The sequence below is a fragment of the Eucyclogobius newberryi genome, unplaced genomic scaffold (assembly GCF_026437365.1).
Source record: "Eucyclogobius newberryi isolate DKJ021-1_F unplaced genomic scaffold, fEucNew1.0.hap1 SCAF_11, whole genome shotgun sequence".
NCBI lineage: Eukaryota > Metazoa > Chordata > Actinopteri > Gobiiformes > Gobiidae > Eucyclogobius > Eucyclogobius newberryi.
The window spans coordinates 23323625-23341284 of record NW_027315735.1 but is presented as its reverse complement, the minus strand read 5'-3'; the positions used below and the strand labels follow the sequence as shown (position 1 = coordinate 23341284).

The following is a 17660-nucleotide window of genomic DNA, read 5'->3' as shown; positions in this document are numbered from 1 at the left end:
TAACCTAAAGGTACAATGTATACCTTTTCTGTTGGGTGATCTATCTTATCTATTCAATCCATGTTTTATTGCTTTAAAACCCCTTGGAAAAAATACATTCATGGTTTGCGCGTGGTTGCCTTGCCACAGATCTGACCTGTAACATGTCCTGGTGCCAACTTTCAACATTTCCATGGAAACACGCTGGTGGCAGACCGGGCCCTCATTCTGTGCATCTTTGATTTCCTGTTTTTTCACTTGACAAATGTGTTTTTATCCACAGGGTCTACCAAACTACAGCACGTTTGCCAATCTCCATAGTAACCAGATTTTGACAGTGAAGGTTTGTCCCACAGATACTGAAGTTCTCTCAGCAGCCACCACTGTCCCACTGCTGCTTTCCTCCTGTTTTCCCCTCAGCTCTCGTTCACTTTCTTCAGGAACATGACTCCGTCCTTATTGTTTTTGGATGTGTGTCATTTCTTATCATTTTACTTTCACTACTTTCACTCATCTTTACCTCTTTTGTCCTGTCTTGTTCCTCTTCTTTGTGTAAACTGCTTTTTAGATGGTTTTCCCTCGATATGACCACAGTTTTATCGCTGGAGAACAGACCAGCAGCTTTCAGAGACGATTTCTGAAGGTAGATGTGGACTAAGGCATGAGTGAACTTTTAGTATCTAACACCCACAGGAGAATGGAATTATGCTTTGTACAGCCTATTTTTTGGAAAACGTTTTACATTGCATTATTCATTCAATCCACACCTGCTGAAGACAAGTCCTACACCTGAAAGAGGAACTTGAAGCGCAATTATTAGGACCTCTGCCAAACTAATGGGAACAGTTGATAAAGGAATAAAGCATGCAAACGTATATATGCCTTTCTAGATGCACATATTTACCTTTTAGTGTGTGCTTGTGTGCTTTAACAAAAAGACAAGAGCATGCACATGAGTTGGAAATTTCACCGGCTCTCCTCATCTGTGTCCAATGTATGCAGGATTTGTGGGTGACAGATTAGCTCCTGCATGGGCTTAATAGAAACATAACAATTATCAGTGGAAGGAAAAGCATGTTATGGGCCGCTCTTTCAAGACGCAGCGATATCATGTTCATGAAAGGGCCCGTGGTGCCATGTAGAGAGCCACAACAAAGAAAACCGCAGTGTGCCACATGTGGATGAAGATGGGATGGTGCAGAGGAGCTGTCTTCTAGACTGTGAGAGGAACTAGTTAGTGGAGCATTAGCTGCCGGCGGGGACTTTCTGCACTCATGTTTTCTACACAGAATGGTGCAAAACATTAAAGGGAAAATTTGTATCCAGTTAAATCAGTTTTGAAGAAGGGCTTAAATGATTTAGAAATACCAGATAGATAAAGGGAAATGGGAGATTAAAGTGGGAGGTACATCTCGGCTAAAACCCTAAAACAAAAAAATGCTTAAGAGCTCTATTTTTTCTTCTTCTCTTTTTTACTTAGGGTGACCAAGGCCAGGCTGGACCTGCAGGGCCCCCTGGTCTTCCCGGACCCCCCGGCCCCCGCGGACCCCCAGGGAATACAGGCAAAGATGGACCTCGTGGCCCTGCTGGAGAACCAGTAAGTTACTCTGGTTAAGCCCTTCAAAATACATGGCAGTTACTTTCACTGTGTGGACAAATATACAGAAGACACATCTTTAAATAATGATACGGTACTTTAAGAAACATTTGAATCAGAACATTTTATTGCCATTGTAATAAAATAAGTTCACAAACCAGGTCTTTGCTGTGGCAATATGGTAACACAAAACAATAAATAATAATACAATATAAATATGATAAAGGCAGGCAAACTATAGAGTTTGGCTTAATGTAAATACTAAAATTTCTGTAAATATTTTAAGTCATTATAACAGTTTTAGATAAACGTTCAACGCTTGACTTGCTGGATAAAAATGAGTCAGTTACATCTTAGTGACAGCTTTTATGAGTAAGTTTGTTCACGATCATAATGTTAAACTAAATCTGTTCATGCCATAAGCTCAATACATGATCTGGAAATGTTCTCACTTGCCTCAGTTGTTTCTGCAATAGACCTGTCATTTTATAGCTCTTGATCTGGCAAATTGTCTGATCAAATATTCTGGGAAATCACTTCTGGCTTTTACAACATGACTCTTACAACTTACTGTACTGTAAAAACTGTATCAAGGCTTATTCGTGGGTTTAAACTTCCTTTTTGTAGGTGACATTTGAGGACGTTTGGCCATCGATCATTTTGAACTGTTAATTGCTATGGCATTGATCCTAGATGTGTATCATTCTGAAAGCCATGAATAGTATCATAGCCTCTTTGGGGTGCTCTTAATTGGACTGGACCCATTGTTCCTGGTTTGGGAGTAAGTTGTGGTCTCCCTAAACTCTCCCAGAATAGCATCACTGTCCTCCTGACTCTGCATCTGTTTTTTGTAAGAAAGTGGCCACAGCGCTCACTCTCCCGCCCTCCTGCCTGTATGTGTCGCTGAGTCTCCACAAACAGATAGTTCAAACAATAGACGAGCCAAGCCTCAGGCACTTTTACTATCTGAGATTAACTTCCCACTGTTTAATTCATATTCTGTGGTAGCTCATGTTTGTGTGGCATCAGATGCAGGGGAGGCGTCTTGCTCAAGGCAAGCAACTTAAAGTCATGTTTTTTTTAATCATTTTCAGTTGAACTTAGCTGCTGAAACATATTTGTTACTGATTTAATTTCACATTTGCATGTCAAAGTTACAATTAGAGTAGTAGTGATCATAACAGAGATGGCTATAGTTGTAGATACGTTCTTTTGGACAGATTTTCTATTTTCATCCCAGGCTCTGAAAGCTGTATAGCTAAATGCATGTTAACAACAGAACACAACACGGCTGAACAGATCATTTCAAAGTGAGGTCAGACAGTGCAGTTCAGAAGAGGAATACTTAGACAAATTGACAAAACAGACTAGTCCCTCAACAATTACAAAAGAACTCCGAGTTGATTAAAGACATTTGCGAAACACAGAACAGCAAAACAAAACAAAACCGAGTGCAGCCCAGAGCCAAGAGGCATGTTGTGGGCAGATGTCTTATAGGACGTCCTGAGCAGGAGAAAGTGAAGTACAATGACCATATTTATCCAGCCAGCGTGCTGTAATCATATGTAACTATGAAGACTCTAAACACAAGCACGATCTTGCCATTTACCCTGATTTTAAACTGTATCATGAAGGGAGTGGTGCTGTTACAAAGTAAAATAAATGACACAAGTAGTAGTAAAAATATGTTGGCAGAAAACGATTCACCGTATTCAGTAAGTTGCCATGGCGCCACTGGTTTCATTCTGGTAGTTTGATTTTGCACAGAGCTGACATGTTGGTGCGCATGAACATTTTGAACAAATCAACCTAATATTTTAGAGATTTTCTGTAGTTGTCTACATGAGGAAGTGACATCACGGCAGGTGAGTGAAGTTAAAAGAGGGCGGGGCGGGATAATAATTCCAGGAAGCAATTTTGTTAAAATGTTACTCAAGTAAATGTACTTGAGTTCTGGTTCTGCTTGATTCATTCTCAAAATGGATATTACAACAATGAATAAAAAGGAGAGCGAGTGTGTGACGTTCTACTTTTGCCATCTGACTCGTGAAGGTGTCTAAAGTCGAGATTAAAGCTCCTTTAGTCACTAGTCAGTTTGATTTTAAACATCAAACTCAAGTCGTTGATGTTTTGAATGTTCCTCAAGCGTTTTCCCATCCAAAATTTTATACTGTAGATCACAGTCATGAGTTAGAAAGGGTCAATCTCTTCTCTAAGTAAATATAACTGCTGAAACAACCAAGCAAGGCCAGGGTTACAGAAGTATAAGGCATAGACATTTGATATTCAGTTAATGCTCACTTCTAGAGTGGAACCATTGCCTAGAAGGGAATCAAGGCCAGAGAGAAAGATTGTCAGTTTATAAGTGCCAAAAACAAACAGATAGAAAATAGCTCAGCAGCTGGGACACATCTAAGAAGCTTCTGAATCATATTGTGAGGTATGATGAATTTTCAAACAAGTAACAACCTCCAATTTGTAACCGTGCTTTTATTATTCTGCACCGACTGATGGTATAAACACAACTACTTGATCGTGCTCTGGGCTTCTTACCCATAAACCCCTCTGTGCAGAATGACTTCATAGCAGATGTTTGACTGCTCCAATTACACCTGGCCTCCACAAGCTTCCAGATTCATCTGTTTACCTAAACAAGCCAAATGTGTGATGGACAGCTGCCAAAGGGGGGCGCCGTCCCACTGGTACTGTTCAAGGATGACTTTAGGACTTCAGTGTTGTGTCTATTCTTTTCAATATAGACTACGTAACCACTGGCCAGTCCCAAGTATGTTCTGTTGAAAGGTTTTGGCAAATGTGAAGTTACATGTTACATTTTAAAACAATACATTGACTCTGCTTTCACCCGTGTGAGTTTTGACTTGTCACACACTGACACCTAGTGGCAGCTTTGCAATTACAGTCTATAATTTTTTTCTTTCTCTTTTCTTCTTAGGGTTTTCCAGGACGTGATGGTTATGAGGTAAATTAACAAAACATTTGAAATCTTTATGATAATAACTGATTAAACAAACATCTTTACTATAATACATGTTTTATTTTGCTGCAGGGGACTTCTGGAGTGCCTGGAAAGCCTGTATGTTTCTAACTTTCTTCATTAGTATTTCTCTTAGCACTTATTTCCCTGTTCCATTTTGAGTGTTGATTCTTTTTGTGTTTACAGGGGGAGGACGGTGAGCCTGGACAACCTGGACCACAGGGTCCTCCAGGACAGAAGGTAAAACTGCTTTTTATCAGCTAAATGGCCTATAATATCAGTATGTACTGATCATATCAAGACTGTTGTTGCAGGGAGAAGCTGGTATTGGAGAGAAAGGTGAACAAGGCATGGACGGGCTGCCCGGAATTAAGGTACATCTTTAGGCACTCACAAAGATGAATTAATGAATATCAAGAACGTATGGGAATTTTTATGATTTCAAATTACAGGGAGACAAAGGGGAAATAGGAGAGCCAGGACTTCAAGGACCAATGGTATGTTCCCATCCGCCTCCTGCTTCGCTGCTTATATAATTAATGTATACGATGATAACTAACATATATTCTCTGTCCAAGGGTTATCCTGGTGAAAAGGGCACCTCGGGCTCTTCCGACATCATAGACTTTAATGGGAAACTTCTGGATGCGTTTCAGGTGACTGATGTGTGATGCCTTATCAGGGCAGACATGCGGGTTGCATCTTAAATACTCAACGGTATTTGTAAAAGAGTATCAAGTTCAAAACACATAAAATATGTAACATAAGCATACATGGCATCCTGAGCAGAGGGGCGTCTGGTGTTTATCATGGCCAAATCTAAAGAAATGTCACTTTTTCTTTTTGACAGGCCATCAACACCATCAGTGTCTCGGTAACTGGCAGCATGTGTGTTCAGTGGTCACTAACACTTTGGATAAAGCCTGTTTCACTACCAATCACTACCATTTGACTTTTTTGGTTACGCGTCCTTCATGAGCGTGTGCATGTTTGTCATTTTTTTGGAGAACGCTTGAGCAAATCCATCTTTCTGTGTATTCATTTAAGATGAAACACACATCCTCCACAAATGTAATCCAGCTGTTCTGGTCGGGGGAAAAGACACAGCCTATAACAATGATTAATCATGCAGAACAATCAACTATTGTCATAATGGTTTCATCCCAAATATGTGACTTTGTCTATTAATGACACATAATCATTTTGCTCCACAGATATGGAGAGCTAGACTGACTGAGGAAAGAGGAAAGAAAAGAGGAACTTGTGGTGCTGATAGCATTAGTAGAAAAATGAGAGAAACAAAGTCATTGAAAGTAGTAACATTAGCAGTAGTAATTTTATAATCAGTAGTTCCCTTTTATTACAAGGAGCTAAAACATACGTTTTACTCAGGACAGGGTCCTGTTCCTTCAGTATGAATTCACAGTACTTAGTCTACATCTGCAAAAATAATGACATAAGAGAACATAAAAGATGATTAAAACTTGTGATAAACTCATGATAAAGTTGTTCTGTGTGTACTGCACCACATGCAAATGCCAGTTGCTCACTCTGAGTCAGTTGCTCACTTTGAGCTAAGCTCAACTCAGCGGCTCTGCAGACAGCAGCGCTGCAGCTTTGCAGACAGCTGCAGACAGCAGCTCTGCAGCTTTGCAGACAGCTGAAGACAGCAGCTCTGCAGACAGCAGCTCTGCAGCTTTGCAGACAGCTGCAGACAGCAGCTCTGCAGACAGCTGCAGATAGCACTTCTGCACTCAGCAGCTCTGCAGAGCTGCTGCATGCAATGCTTACAGACACGGTGCTGGACCCATGACCTGGAGATCTTATCAAGGGCCGCCTGCCAGTTCCTATCAGCTTGCACAATATCACTCACAAATACTCACTGAAATCCTCTTTGTGGTTTATGAAGTGCCCCCTGGTGATGAGAGCATGATTTATCTGTGTAATTTGTGTGATAAAAGACATGCTGATTTCATTAGTATTGAAATACAACCTGATGAGTCAAAAGAAGTGGGTTTAACCAGAGGTGAAGAAGTGTACGAAATATACTTTTCCTGCTATTTTTATAATCAAACATACTCACAAACGTTTTAGTTTAACATTTTGAATTACGTTTGTACTAAGCGTTGCTGCTGCTGCTGCTGCTGCTACATCAAAGGTTCATTAATAACAAGATTTGATTTGTTTCTAATTTTAAAACAGAAAGACATTCAAAGCTACATTATGTTATCAGTATCAAACTTCAAGGCTTTATAATTTAGATAATATTAGAATTTAGAGCACTTTTTTATTTTTACATGAATATTGTGTAATAACTGATGAAAAGGTGTAACAGAAATTAAGATGCAAAATAATCATAGATCAAGTAAATGAAAGAATCGGGGGATTGGGGTAAACAAAAGCACTACTTTAGACTACAAATGACACGTATTCTGCTTCTGTCTGTAGGGCCCACCTGGACTACCGGGACCGCCAGGGCCTCCAGGGGAAAAGGTATGGCTTTAAGTGATTCTGAACATGTATAGTAACAGACTTGAGGTTAAAAGTGATGTGTATTTTTCCAGGGGGAGCTTGGGTTACCTGGACCAGCTGGAGTTGATGGAGAAAAGGTGTTTTTTTTTGCTTTTTATTTAGGGGTTTCTTCCTCATAAAAATGTCTTTGCTAACTCTGACCACCAGAATAAAGATTTGATGGAGCTAATGTCTGTATTTGATTCCAGGGAACTAAAGGTGACACTGGTGAAGCAGGGGCTCTTGGACCAAGAGGCGAGAGGGGAGAGATGGGTTTATCTGGACCCACAGTGAGTATGCGCTCTACGGCATGAGTGATGAACTCATGAAGGAGCAAAGACTTACTCTGTTGTTCGGTGCAGGGCATGGACGGACACAAAGGAGAGAAGGGAGACTGCAAACTAGATGACAATTTGGTCAGTGGAACTTTTGCTATACATTTTGTTTTCAACAGTTGGGAAATGACAACTTCTTGATCACTGTACTGTTTACATCAACTTAACAGTTTTTATTGCTCTCAGGTTCAGATGATTTCCCAGCCAGGTCCACCAGGTCCACCAGGTCCACAGGGAATGCCTGGGTCTCCTGGATCCACGGTGAGGCGACACAATTATCCTAGCTTAATATATAGGTAACATTTATTTGTATTCTCACACACCTCCTCACTGCGTTTCAGGGCTTACATGGGATGCCTGGTCCAAAGGTGAGATCTTTTACTTTATTTGCTTTGAGCCACTTCTGTAATGCATTTATACAAATATCTTGTACTGTGATGCAGGGTGAACCTGGAGTTGGGATGAGGGGTGAGAGGGGAGAAAGTGGACCACCTGGTTTCAGAGTAAGTCAACTTTAAAATTAAGCCAATGGTTCTGGGTGTTTATTTAAAAAAACATGCAATATTAAAGTGACTGATTTCCTCTGCAGGGCTCAGACGGTCACTCGGGCCCACCTGGGTCTCCTGGGTTGGTGGGTCTTCCTGGTGCCAAGGGTGACAAAGTAATGAACACAAACATATTTACAATTTGAACTAATTTGATTTATAGTAGTGCTTTAATGGATGTTTTTGTTTTCTAGGGGAGACCAGGAGAACCTGGACTAGATGTAAGTTTTAAATATACTCTTATGTACAAGCCGAGGTTTGTAGAGAAGTCTCTCTCAGATTTACATTGACCTGATCGTTTGTGTGTCCTCAGGGTTTCCCGGGAATGATGGGGGAGAAAGGTGACAGGGGCGATAGGGGAGAGAAGGTTTGTCACTGAAACTATGATCATGATATTTCTAAATCAGAAACATTTGTATCTAACTGGCTTGTGCTGTTATCAGGGTGACAGAGGAGCAGTGGGAAAGAGGGGTCTGAAGGGTCAGAAGGGGGAGCAGGGCCCTCCTGGTCTGGACCAGCCCTGTCCTGTGGTACGTCATGCTTCCAAAACCAAACCTCTGATCGGATGTAGTCCTTCACTTTTCTGCACTTTCACTTCATTCTACTCTATTTTCTTCTCCACTTATCTTTGTTTCCCTCTGCTGTGATTGTGTAACTGGCTCTTGCTCAGGGCTGTTTTGAGACTAAAGGTCCGTCTGCTGAGGCTCCGCCCTCTTCCTCTCCACCTCTTCCTCCTGTTGCCCCTGAAGCACCTTGCCCTCCGGTACAGTATCTCTGCACTTCTTATCTTTTCCTGTTTGCTTCTTTACAACTTTCTATTTACGACCAAATAGGGTCATATCCTGCCCTTCCTTTAATGTAAAATGAGATTTTTTTCAAAGCATATGAAACTAGTAAAAACTGTTGACCTCTGTGTATTAATTGCTTTTCTGACACTTCAGGGACATGATGGGTTGCCAATACCAGGCTGCTGGCACAAGGTGAGAAACCAGTGATATTACTGCAGATGATCTTGTGACAGTCATTAACAAAAATAGTCTAATTTGAGTTGAAACATAGCTAATACAATTATGTTGCTTGACTCTGATTATATACAGGGGCATTTTGTAAGTATGGCCTTTTGAAATGTCACTAATTGTCCATTTCTACTGTGCTTTTTTTTGCAGTGATGACTAACCGCCAGCATGGGATATGTACATATTGATATAGTATATTTTGCAGTTGAATACCACACCCATAACCAGCTCCCCTTTTGTAAAGAACATGTGATAATATATGAAGATGAACAGAGATTTTTGTCTATAGTATGGTGCATTTTTGAAGATGTTTCTCATTTGGAGGCTAAGGACCGTGTAGAGCGTGGAGTGGAGTGCTGCCTTACTAACAAAGTCTTGCCTGAATTTGACCTACACCCATCGGGCTGATTTCTTTGAATGAACAGTTTGACCAGCAAAAATAGGTTTTGTACTATTTTCCCTGTCTTCCACAAGGAGGAGATGGCGAGGCAAAAGCTCAAACGCAAGCGACTTTCTCAGCCTTGAAATTTCATGGGATCTGAATGAGGAAATACCTTTTGACAAGAGGCAGACTGGCCTGGAGCTGAAGAAGTCATGTCATTGCCATAGTAACGTGGCGCCGGACACTCAGAGCTACTGTTGTTAACTGTGCAGGAGAGGAGAGGACACAGCATTTTTGGGCTCTGTCTTTGGTCAGTGGCACATAAGGATACATTTACTGCACAGAGGGGACGCACTCCTGGACTGGACGGTTTCAAAAAAGGTGTTTTGCAAACTAAATGCGTGATTGTGGAGACAACCTTTACGATTTGTGGTCCCTGTTTGACACAATGACAGTAGCTTTTATAGTCAGTGAGTCAATTTAGGGGATTTGTATTTTAACATTATTGCAATCTTTTTAATTTTCTACGATGGTATTTGTCCGTTTTAATTTTGCATTCCTGTGCTTGGTCATACCGGGTGAACATAAATACATTTGCATAAGAAGGAAAAGTATATATTTTTTACTAATTTGTACTGTAGTTATGTGAAAAATAGACCAGAGGTTTTAAGATGTGTCAAACAAACAAATCCATGTTCATGGACTTCTATTGAGAAATATTAGTTTAAAAAAAGAGGTGCTCTTTGAAGAAGGGCGAGTCAATCTATTAAAAATGTTAAAAATGAAGGTTCTCTCTTTACATTAAAATGTATTTTCACACTTCCAGTATTCAGCAGATGAGACAAACTAGGTTTGTATAAGCCATAATAAATATGTACAAATACTTCCTGTTATAAAATATGTGTTGAATTGAATCAAACTACTGACTTTTCCTTCATATTCTTATGGATTGATGTGTGCCTGCATGAGTTACCAAAGTTACATCTGAAGGAACCATTTACAGTCTTCATTGCTGCTCAATTTAATGTACATTATATGTGTTTTTTCAATTAAAAAACTGTACCGGTAATTTTCTGAAGGAATATATCTGTCAAGATCCATGATTGTATATCTGTGTGTTACAAAGCCACTTTTATTTTCTTGCTTAATGCGTGTGATCAATCTTCCTATTTTTCTTATTATTTTTGTTTTTATTATGTTCACAAAACCTACAGCCAGCTTTACAGATGGCCAGAGCCACAGGCTAAGATGACTTATTAATCCATTTCAGTATCTGCAAATGCTTCTTCATTTTGTGTTCACTGTATTTATTATTTTTACGCTGCCTTTTCAGGTGAGGCTTGGTTAATCAGTCATACAGATCACATCTTTTGTACCTGACACATATCAGGCATATCTGTCACATTTATTGGCTATTTTTTATTTTTTTCTTAAACTGTTTTATTCAACAGCAATATATGGCTCAATAGAGTTTAATGGCACAGTATTATTTGTGATCATGTTTTGTGTATTTGGTTGTGAAAGAATTAAGCTATTTTTGTAATGACTTGTCTAAAAATGTATAACAAAAGAAGTGTTAAATAAACATTTAAACTGAAATAAATGTAGCCCTGTTTACCTTACTTCAAGAATGACACAAACAGTGACATAGCTGGGTGATTCTTTAATGGAAGCAAATTTGGCATCTAACCTTGAATAATGATAAGAAGAATAGGAAGAAGAATTTGTGATTGTGGCTGTAAATAATTATTTTTGTCATTTGAATTAACTTTCTGAAGAAAACATGATTTCCATCCACACACTGCAAAGTGTCTTGTTGGCCTACCTTTGGTGGGTGATAGGGTTGCATAAGGGCAGAACTTTTCCAAAAATAAGAAATGGGCTAACCCCATAAAACATCTTATATTTTCTGATTTCTCTGCAAAATGTCAATCACTGACCTTATATAACTTATTTGAACAATTAAAGATGTTGTATGGGAAACCCCCAATTAATACAATAAGTTACACCGATGAGGTCCAGAACCATGTGAAACTATACAAACTATACATCCCTCAAGTGTTTTAAAACCAGATTCTCAGTGAGTCTTTACATTGTCAACTAGTGACATCCTCCTAACCATTTTACTCAAATCACCAAAACGTAAATTTCAAAAGAAATGATCATATGACTCATCTTCATCAGTTTGATGATGTTTGAGAAGGGTGACCAGAGTTTCGAAATTGAAAACTGGGACACACCCAGATTGGGGGGGTATAATAAATTGAAAAAAAGTGGAAGTATGCGTATGACGTATTTTGACTTAATTTGGTGTATTTGTACCTGTTGTACAGATGATCATAGTTTTACACCAATCAAGTAGGTATTTGTGGAGATTTATTTTTTTTAATCTGTAGAAAATGAGAGGAAGTGACAACACACTAGGGACACTCATGCCAGTCAAAGTTTATCAAAGAAAACCTTGACCCTCTAAACATTAAGTCAAGAAAACAAAGTCGCTCTCATATGTTTTTATTTGTCAAATTTGAAAAAAGTGACATTAGATGAGTTTTTGCTCAGTGTTTGCTGGGTAATATCCTCGTGTGATGTCATCAACTACAAACAGGAAGTGAAATCTAAAAATTGTGCTACTCTTTGAAAACATTTTTACATTTTGTAGCAAAATTCAAAATATATTTATTTTAAACTGCATTTTAGTTCAATGATTCATCCAACCTGTAACTTGGGCACTTTAAGTACATTCTCGTCTCATTTACACCTCTTTCTTGGCACACTTGTCAGTCATTATATAATCTTTCATTTACACCTCTTTCTTGGCACACTTGTCAGTCATTATATAATCTGAGTGGAACTGAGTGCATTTTTGTCTTCTGGTTATGCTGAAGCCATATTTTCTCTATTTTGGCTAAAGAAACAACAATACACTTCCCTCTTTACTGTTGGCAAGTATTAAAATGGTCAAAATCCGGGACAACAGGGACATGTCTTGTATAGAACTGGGACAAATCAGTGGTTTTGGATACATCTGCTGGGACATGGGATAAAGGACTCAATACTGTACTCTGGTCCGCTCACCCTATGTTTGAGGCCACAACAGTTAAAACAAGTGGAGCTGGCCTGGATGCCATGTTAATTCCCAATTGTTTCCAATAGTTCCAATGTATATTGCAACTTTGCAACCATTGCAACCCTCTGAGCCAAATTTGCTTTTAAAGGTTGTTGACGTTTGAGTGTTATATATATATAAGCTTAAAAACTTTTGGGACCGTAAATATTATGGTCTATGGTTGGGCCGCGGTGTTTGGGCTTACACATCCATGGTTTCGGTCAAACACACCTACACACTACATATCCCACAATCCCCCGCGCTCGTTTCACCTCTTCAAAGTTTTTGCATCCGGGGTTGAACTTCCTTTTCCTCTGAGCCCTGGTGCGATGAGGACGTAGGTCTATCGGACCTTTATAAAATCCGAACCCATCCTCGCCAAAGGCGCTTCCAAACCGCTCCAAAATGACCGAGCAGATGACCGTGAGGGGCACCTTAAAGGGCCACAGTGGATGGGTGACCCAGATCGCCACGACGCCGCAGTATCCCGACATGATTCTGTCGGCGTCCCGAGGTGAGGCTCCCGCCGGCTACGCCAACATGTTTAAGGAAGCGTTTCCACCGCTAGACCGGGGCTTTATTAAACAATCGTTCTTAATAAAACCGAGTCTCTATGAAGTCCAAAGAATCATGTTGTTTCTATTGTTTTTACCCCCAGATTGCATTCCCCAATAGACCGGTTAGCATTAGATGCTAACCACAACGGAGCTGCAAACCGAACCTGTGCAGCCAGACACGTGTCAGGCTGATACTAATATTAAACTAGAGGATCTAATAAATATAACTATTATATTTCCAGTGCGTGTTGTGTTTTAGGTGTTCACCCTGCCGATGACCTGTCCACTGCACTGTCCTTTATGCATCTAGTCATGTCTAACTCCAGAGTTTTGTGTTTTCAGATAAGAGTATCATCATGTGGAAGTTGACCCGTGATGAGACAAACTACGGCATCCCACAGCGAGCCCTGAAGGGACACTCTCATTTTGTAAGTGATGTTGTCATCTCCTCTGATGGACAGTTTGCTCTGTCTGGTGCTTGGGATGGCACCCTGCGCCTGTGGGATCTCACCACGTAAGTTTCAGTAATTAAGTCATAATAGGATTTTCTCCACTGGGAGATAATGTATTTAATAATGAAATTGAAATGTATGACTAAAATTGGATGTATTTGGTTTGTAGCGGCGCTACAACTCGCAACTTTGTTGGCCACACAAAGGATGTTTTGAGTGTGGCTTTCTCTGCTGATAACCGCCAGATTGTGTCAGGCTCCAGGGACAAGACCATCAAGCTGTGGAACACCCTTGGTGTCTGCAAGTACACCATTCAGGTAATACATTACCCATTGTTGTTTTTGCCATTTTAAAATGTCTAGTGTATTGATGGTGGTGTTTTCGGCAGGATGAGGGCCACAGTGAGTGGGTGTCATGTGTGCGCTTCTCCCCCAACAGCAGCAACCCCATCATCGTCTCCTGTGGCTGGGATAAGATGGTCAAAGTAAGTCTTACCTGAAATGAGTGCCTGCAGTGATAGAACACTTAGCCCAGCTCTACCTGAGCTGTTGATGAAAAGAAACTATAGGTTATAATATGAATCCCTTTGCAAGTGAGAATTTTACATTATAACATCTTTTTGGCCATAGGTGTGGAACTTGGCTAACTGCAAGCTCAAGACCAACCACATTGGTCACACGGGCTTCCTCAACACGGTTACAGTCTCCCCTGATGGCTCTCTGTGTGCGTCTGGTGGAAGGGTAAGCTGAAACGTTTAGTGACAAGCTAATATGTTTTTGTATACTGTAATGGCAGGGGTTTTACTGTGATGTAACTTATCATAAAAATCTGTAGTATGATGAAAAAAGAGGCTGTTTCTGAGTTACACCTGCCAGAACACTTAACATCTGCTTTTCTCTTTTTAACTATATATTGACCATATATCCATGTTTTTATTCAGGATGGCCAGGCAATGCTGTGGGATCTGAATGAGGGCAAGCACTTGTACACCCTGGACAGCGGTGACACTATTAACGCGCTTTGCTTCAGCCCCAACCGCTACTGGCTCTGTGCTGCCACTGGCCCCAGCATCAAAATCTGGGTGAGAGGAGTTTCCCATAATCATTAACTGTAGATTGTTTCAAAGGCAGAGATGATCACTTTCATGCCATCTGTTTTCTGTGATGATAAAGAGGCTGTTCCTGAGCTTTTCTAGCATACTTTTGTATATTGTCTGACGGTGTATATGCAGTTTTGGCTAATTGAGTTTTTACTTCTAGGATCTGGAGGGCAAAATTATTGTGGATGAACTGAGGCAGGAAGTGATCAGCACAAACAGCAAGGCTGAGCCCCCACAATGCACCTCTCTGGCCTGGTCAGCTGATGGACAGGTATGATTCTAGAGGCAGCATTTATGCATTCATCTTCAATCCCAGTGATTATACCTATTCACATTTAAGTTCTGATGTTTTCTGATGACATCCCTGCAAATATGAGGGACTTTTGAAATGCTAAATGAGAAACTGAATGATTCAAAATGTCTGACAAACTGCTTCTTTTTACAGACCCTGTTCGCTGGCTACACTGACAACCTGATTCGCGTGTGGCAGGTCACAATTGGAACTCGATAAGGGCTTTTTGTCAAGAGAATTTAAATAAAACACTTTAAAAAAGTATGCTGTACTCCTTTTAAAAAAAAAAAAGATGTTTACAAGGAAATTGTGTCATTTGCAAAATATTGATTTGAAATTGACTGCGATATTTGCATGACTTGAGTATTAGATGTCAAACGTTATGTTGGACTCTTCAGGGGTTTGTACAGTAAATGTTCACCAAGTTAACTTTAATCCTTAAGTAATTACTTAATAAACTGACTTTCAACCAGTTTCAACTCAACTTTGAATTTTCTCTGGTTGTGACCAGCGAAATAACCATTTACTTATAATAAACTTACTAAAGCTGGCAAAGGTTTTTCATATTTTAAATGCTGGAAAACTTGGTACTTTTCTAAGATTAAAAGGGCAAAAAGAACAATTCCTCTTTAAATATTCAACACAACAGTTCAGACTATGTAAAATGTTTCATGATTTAGATGGAAGACTGAAGATGTAAGATTTTCTTCCACCAATTCAGCTTTTCCTACACACTTCTGAAGAGTAAACTCTGCTTTTATGGAGTTTGACTTTATGTAGAGGCAACATTTTGAGGACGTTTCACCAATTTCATACATCTGAGAGGCATATTACCATGAATATCTGTATAAATTTCCTCCCCTTGGTTTGTCTATGGGTTCACCGTAGACCACACTGTTTGTTTGTATCCTAGCAACGCCAGCAGACGCTTGGATCCTGCAGCGATTGCACCAAAACCCGATGTTTAAAACGCTCCCAACTAAAATTCACACGGAAATGACATTTTGAAGTGTAGTTTTTCTACAACGAAATGGGGACAAATGCCGAGGACCGCGTTTATGTGGAAAGAACTTTAGCCTTGATTAAACCAGACGCTCTGCACAGCGCCAGGGACATCGAGGACGTGATCCTTCATTCAGGTTTCACCATTGTTCAGGTACTTTAAAAGTGATTAACCTAATTGATAACACATGCATTTGACTCATTACTCGTGATAATACTACTCTACAGAAGCGGAAGGTACAGCTAAGCCCAGAGCAGTGCAGTGACTTTTATGCCAATCAATATGGAAAGCCAACTTTTTCCAGTTTGACCACGTTCATGAGCTCTGGACCCACACTTGCTTATACACTGTCACGAGAAAACGCCATTTCCCACTGGAAGTTTATAATGGGACCCACCAGCTTTGCCAAAGCCAGAGAGATACAACCAGAGAGGTCAGATCATAGGCCTACTACTGAGGGGCCTTGTTTGCACATCACAACAAATAAGCAATATAATCAATTCTATGTCAAATTGCTCTGACTATGCTGTTGACATGTTAATATTACTTTCCCCAGTCTCAGAGCTAAATATGGCACATCTGACCTCCAGAATGCAGTGCATGGCAGTGAATCTTTCACTGATGCTGAGAGGGAGATCAAGTTTATCTTCCCAAATAGTAAGAACATTGATTTGTGTTGTCATCAAAGTTGTGACAAGTTACATGTTTAAATACCTCCTTTCTTCAGCTGTCATAGAGCCTTTTCCATCCAAAGAGAAAACGGAAGAATACTTGAGCAAGCGCGTGAACCCCACCTTGTTGATGGGACTCACTGAACTGTGCAAGCAAAAGCCAGCCGACCCCTGTGTGAGTATCAATGACCTGTGTTTCCCATTAATACAGGAGGCTGTGGTGGGCCCCAGAGTCTGAAAACTTAGGCTGAACTAAACATATGTTATACAATTCATACTTTATGCTTGTGGTATAGTCATAACAACACTGGACTTTCCCCATTGTGGGACGAATAAGATAGGTTGTCTTAGCTCATCTTATACACCATAAACATTGTATTATTCCAATATGGATCATATACGCCACCATAGTCTCAGTATAAACCTGTAGGAAACACATGATATCTGCCTTAATATGTATTCTGTTGTTTTATCATAAAGTAGAGAAGGACAAATTGCACATGCACATCCAGTTTTAAGCCTAAATTGTGTACTCAAATACTAGAAAGTAATTGTATTCTGAACACCACCAAATGAAAGAATCACTGTACAGTATCTACATAAGTATTTTGATTTTTTGGTACATGTATTCAGTTACTTCCCAACACTGCGCAGTTTATCTATATATTTTTGTCCTTATATAAACGTCACGGTTTGATATTTCTCTTACAGATGTGGCTTGCAGACTGGCTTATTGCAAACAACCCAAATCAGCCTCAAATTATGTGGTAAAGTTAGTGGAAAAAGTGGCAAGGCAATAGTAAAGACAGTTGTATGTTGTACTGTATTACTGTGTAATGACATGGACAAGGGTGGGATTAAAATGGATATTAAAGGAGAAAATAAAGAATCAACTAAATGTCAAAGCTGAAATGTTGCTACTAGTGGTTTGTTCTCTGATAAAGCGTCATACTGTAGGCCTACAGGGTTACAGCCTATTTTTGAGAGTGACATCGGGAACTTTTTGTCCGTTTAAATATTTGTTTCAATAATACATTTTTATTTTACACCAGTCTATTTGCACGACATTACATTAGGCCTACTGCATGGATCTATTATATTATATTACCACTGTAGTAAA

General features: G+C 39.9%; 3 protein-coding genes across 4 annotated transcripts in view; all 3 read left to right on the top strand.

Moving 5' to 3' along the window:
- The window catches only part of col23a1b (collagen type XXIII alpha 1 chain b), a 148166-nt gene extending 137203 nt beyond the window's left edge, over positions 1–10963 (top strand). The window contains exons 10-32 of the mRNA XM_072439105.1: positions 548–622; positions 1460–1576; positions 4530–4556; positions 4644–4670; positions 4758–4811; positions 4886–4945; positions 5024–5068; positions 5150–5227; positions 5422–5445; positions 7020–7064; positions 7136–7180; positions 7292–7372; positions 7445–7498; positions 7604–7678; positions 7759–7785; positions 7861–7920; positions 8007–8078; positions 8157–8183; positions 8276–8329; positions 8406–8492; positions 8633–8725; positions 8904–8942; positions 9453–10963. Coding sequence (XP_072295206.1) covers positions 548–622; positions 1460–1576; positions 4530–4556; positions 4644–4670; positions 4758–4811; positions 4886–4945; positions 5024–5068; positions 5150–5227; positions 5422–5445; positions 7020–7064; positions 7136–7180; positions 7292–7372; positions 7445–7498; positions 7604–7678; positions 7759–7785; positions 7861–7920; positions 8007–8078; positions 8157–8183; positions 8276–8329; positions 8406–8492; positions 8633–8725; positions 8904–8942; positions 9453–9503 — 1317 coding nt within the window. The 3' untranslated portion in view covers positions 9504–10963. The remainder of the gene's footprint in view (positions 1–547; positions 623–1459; positions 1577–4529; positions 4557–4643; positions 4671–4757; positions 4812–4885; positions 4946–5023; positions 5069–5149; positions 5228–5421; positions 5446–7019; positions 7065–7135; positions 7181–7291; positions 7373–7444; positions 7499–7603; positions 7679–7758; positions 7786–7860; positions 7921–8006; positions 8079–8156; positions 8184–8275; positions 8330–8405; positions 8493–8632; positions 8726–8903; positions 8943–9452) is intronic.
- A 1782-nt stretch (positions 10964–12745) lies between these two features.
- Positions 12746–17660, top strand: part of rack1 (receptor for activated C kinase 1) — a 28666-nt gene continuing 23751 nt past the window's right edge. The window contains exons 1-8 of one of the 2 annotated variants that reach the window (XM_072439084.1): positions 12746–12980; positions 13366–13537; positions 13645–13792; positions 13864–13959; positions 14105–14215; positions 14416–14556; positions 14735–14845; positions 15020–15340. In XM_072439084.1, the coding sequence (XP_072295185.1) occupies positions 12872–12980; positions 13366–13537; positions 13645–13792; positions 13864–13959; positions 14105–14215; positions 14416–14556; positions 14735–14845; positions 15020–15085 (954 nt within the window). In that variant the 5' untranslated portion in view covers positions 12746–12871 and the 3' untranslated portion in view covers positions 15086–15340. Of the gene's footprint in view, positions 12981–13365; positions 13538–13644; positions 13793–13863; positions 13960–14104; positions 14216–14415; positions 14557–14734; positions 14846–15019; positions 15341–17660 lie in introns of those variants that run through there. The other variant, XM_072439092.1, reaches the window with a different exon arrangement.
- nme5 (NME/NM23 family member 5) lies at positions 15789–17439 on the top strand. The gene is made up of 5 exons (XM_072433539.1): positions 15789–16022; positions 16097–16302; positions 16426–16526; positions 16597–16715; positions 17252–17439. Exons 1-5 carry the CDS (start codon positions 15897–15899, stop codon positions 17309–17311), a joined length of 612 nt encoding a protein of 203 aa, XP_072289640.1. The 5' UTR covers positions 15789–15896; the 3' UTR covers positions 17312–17439.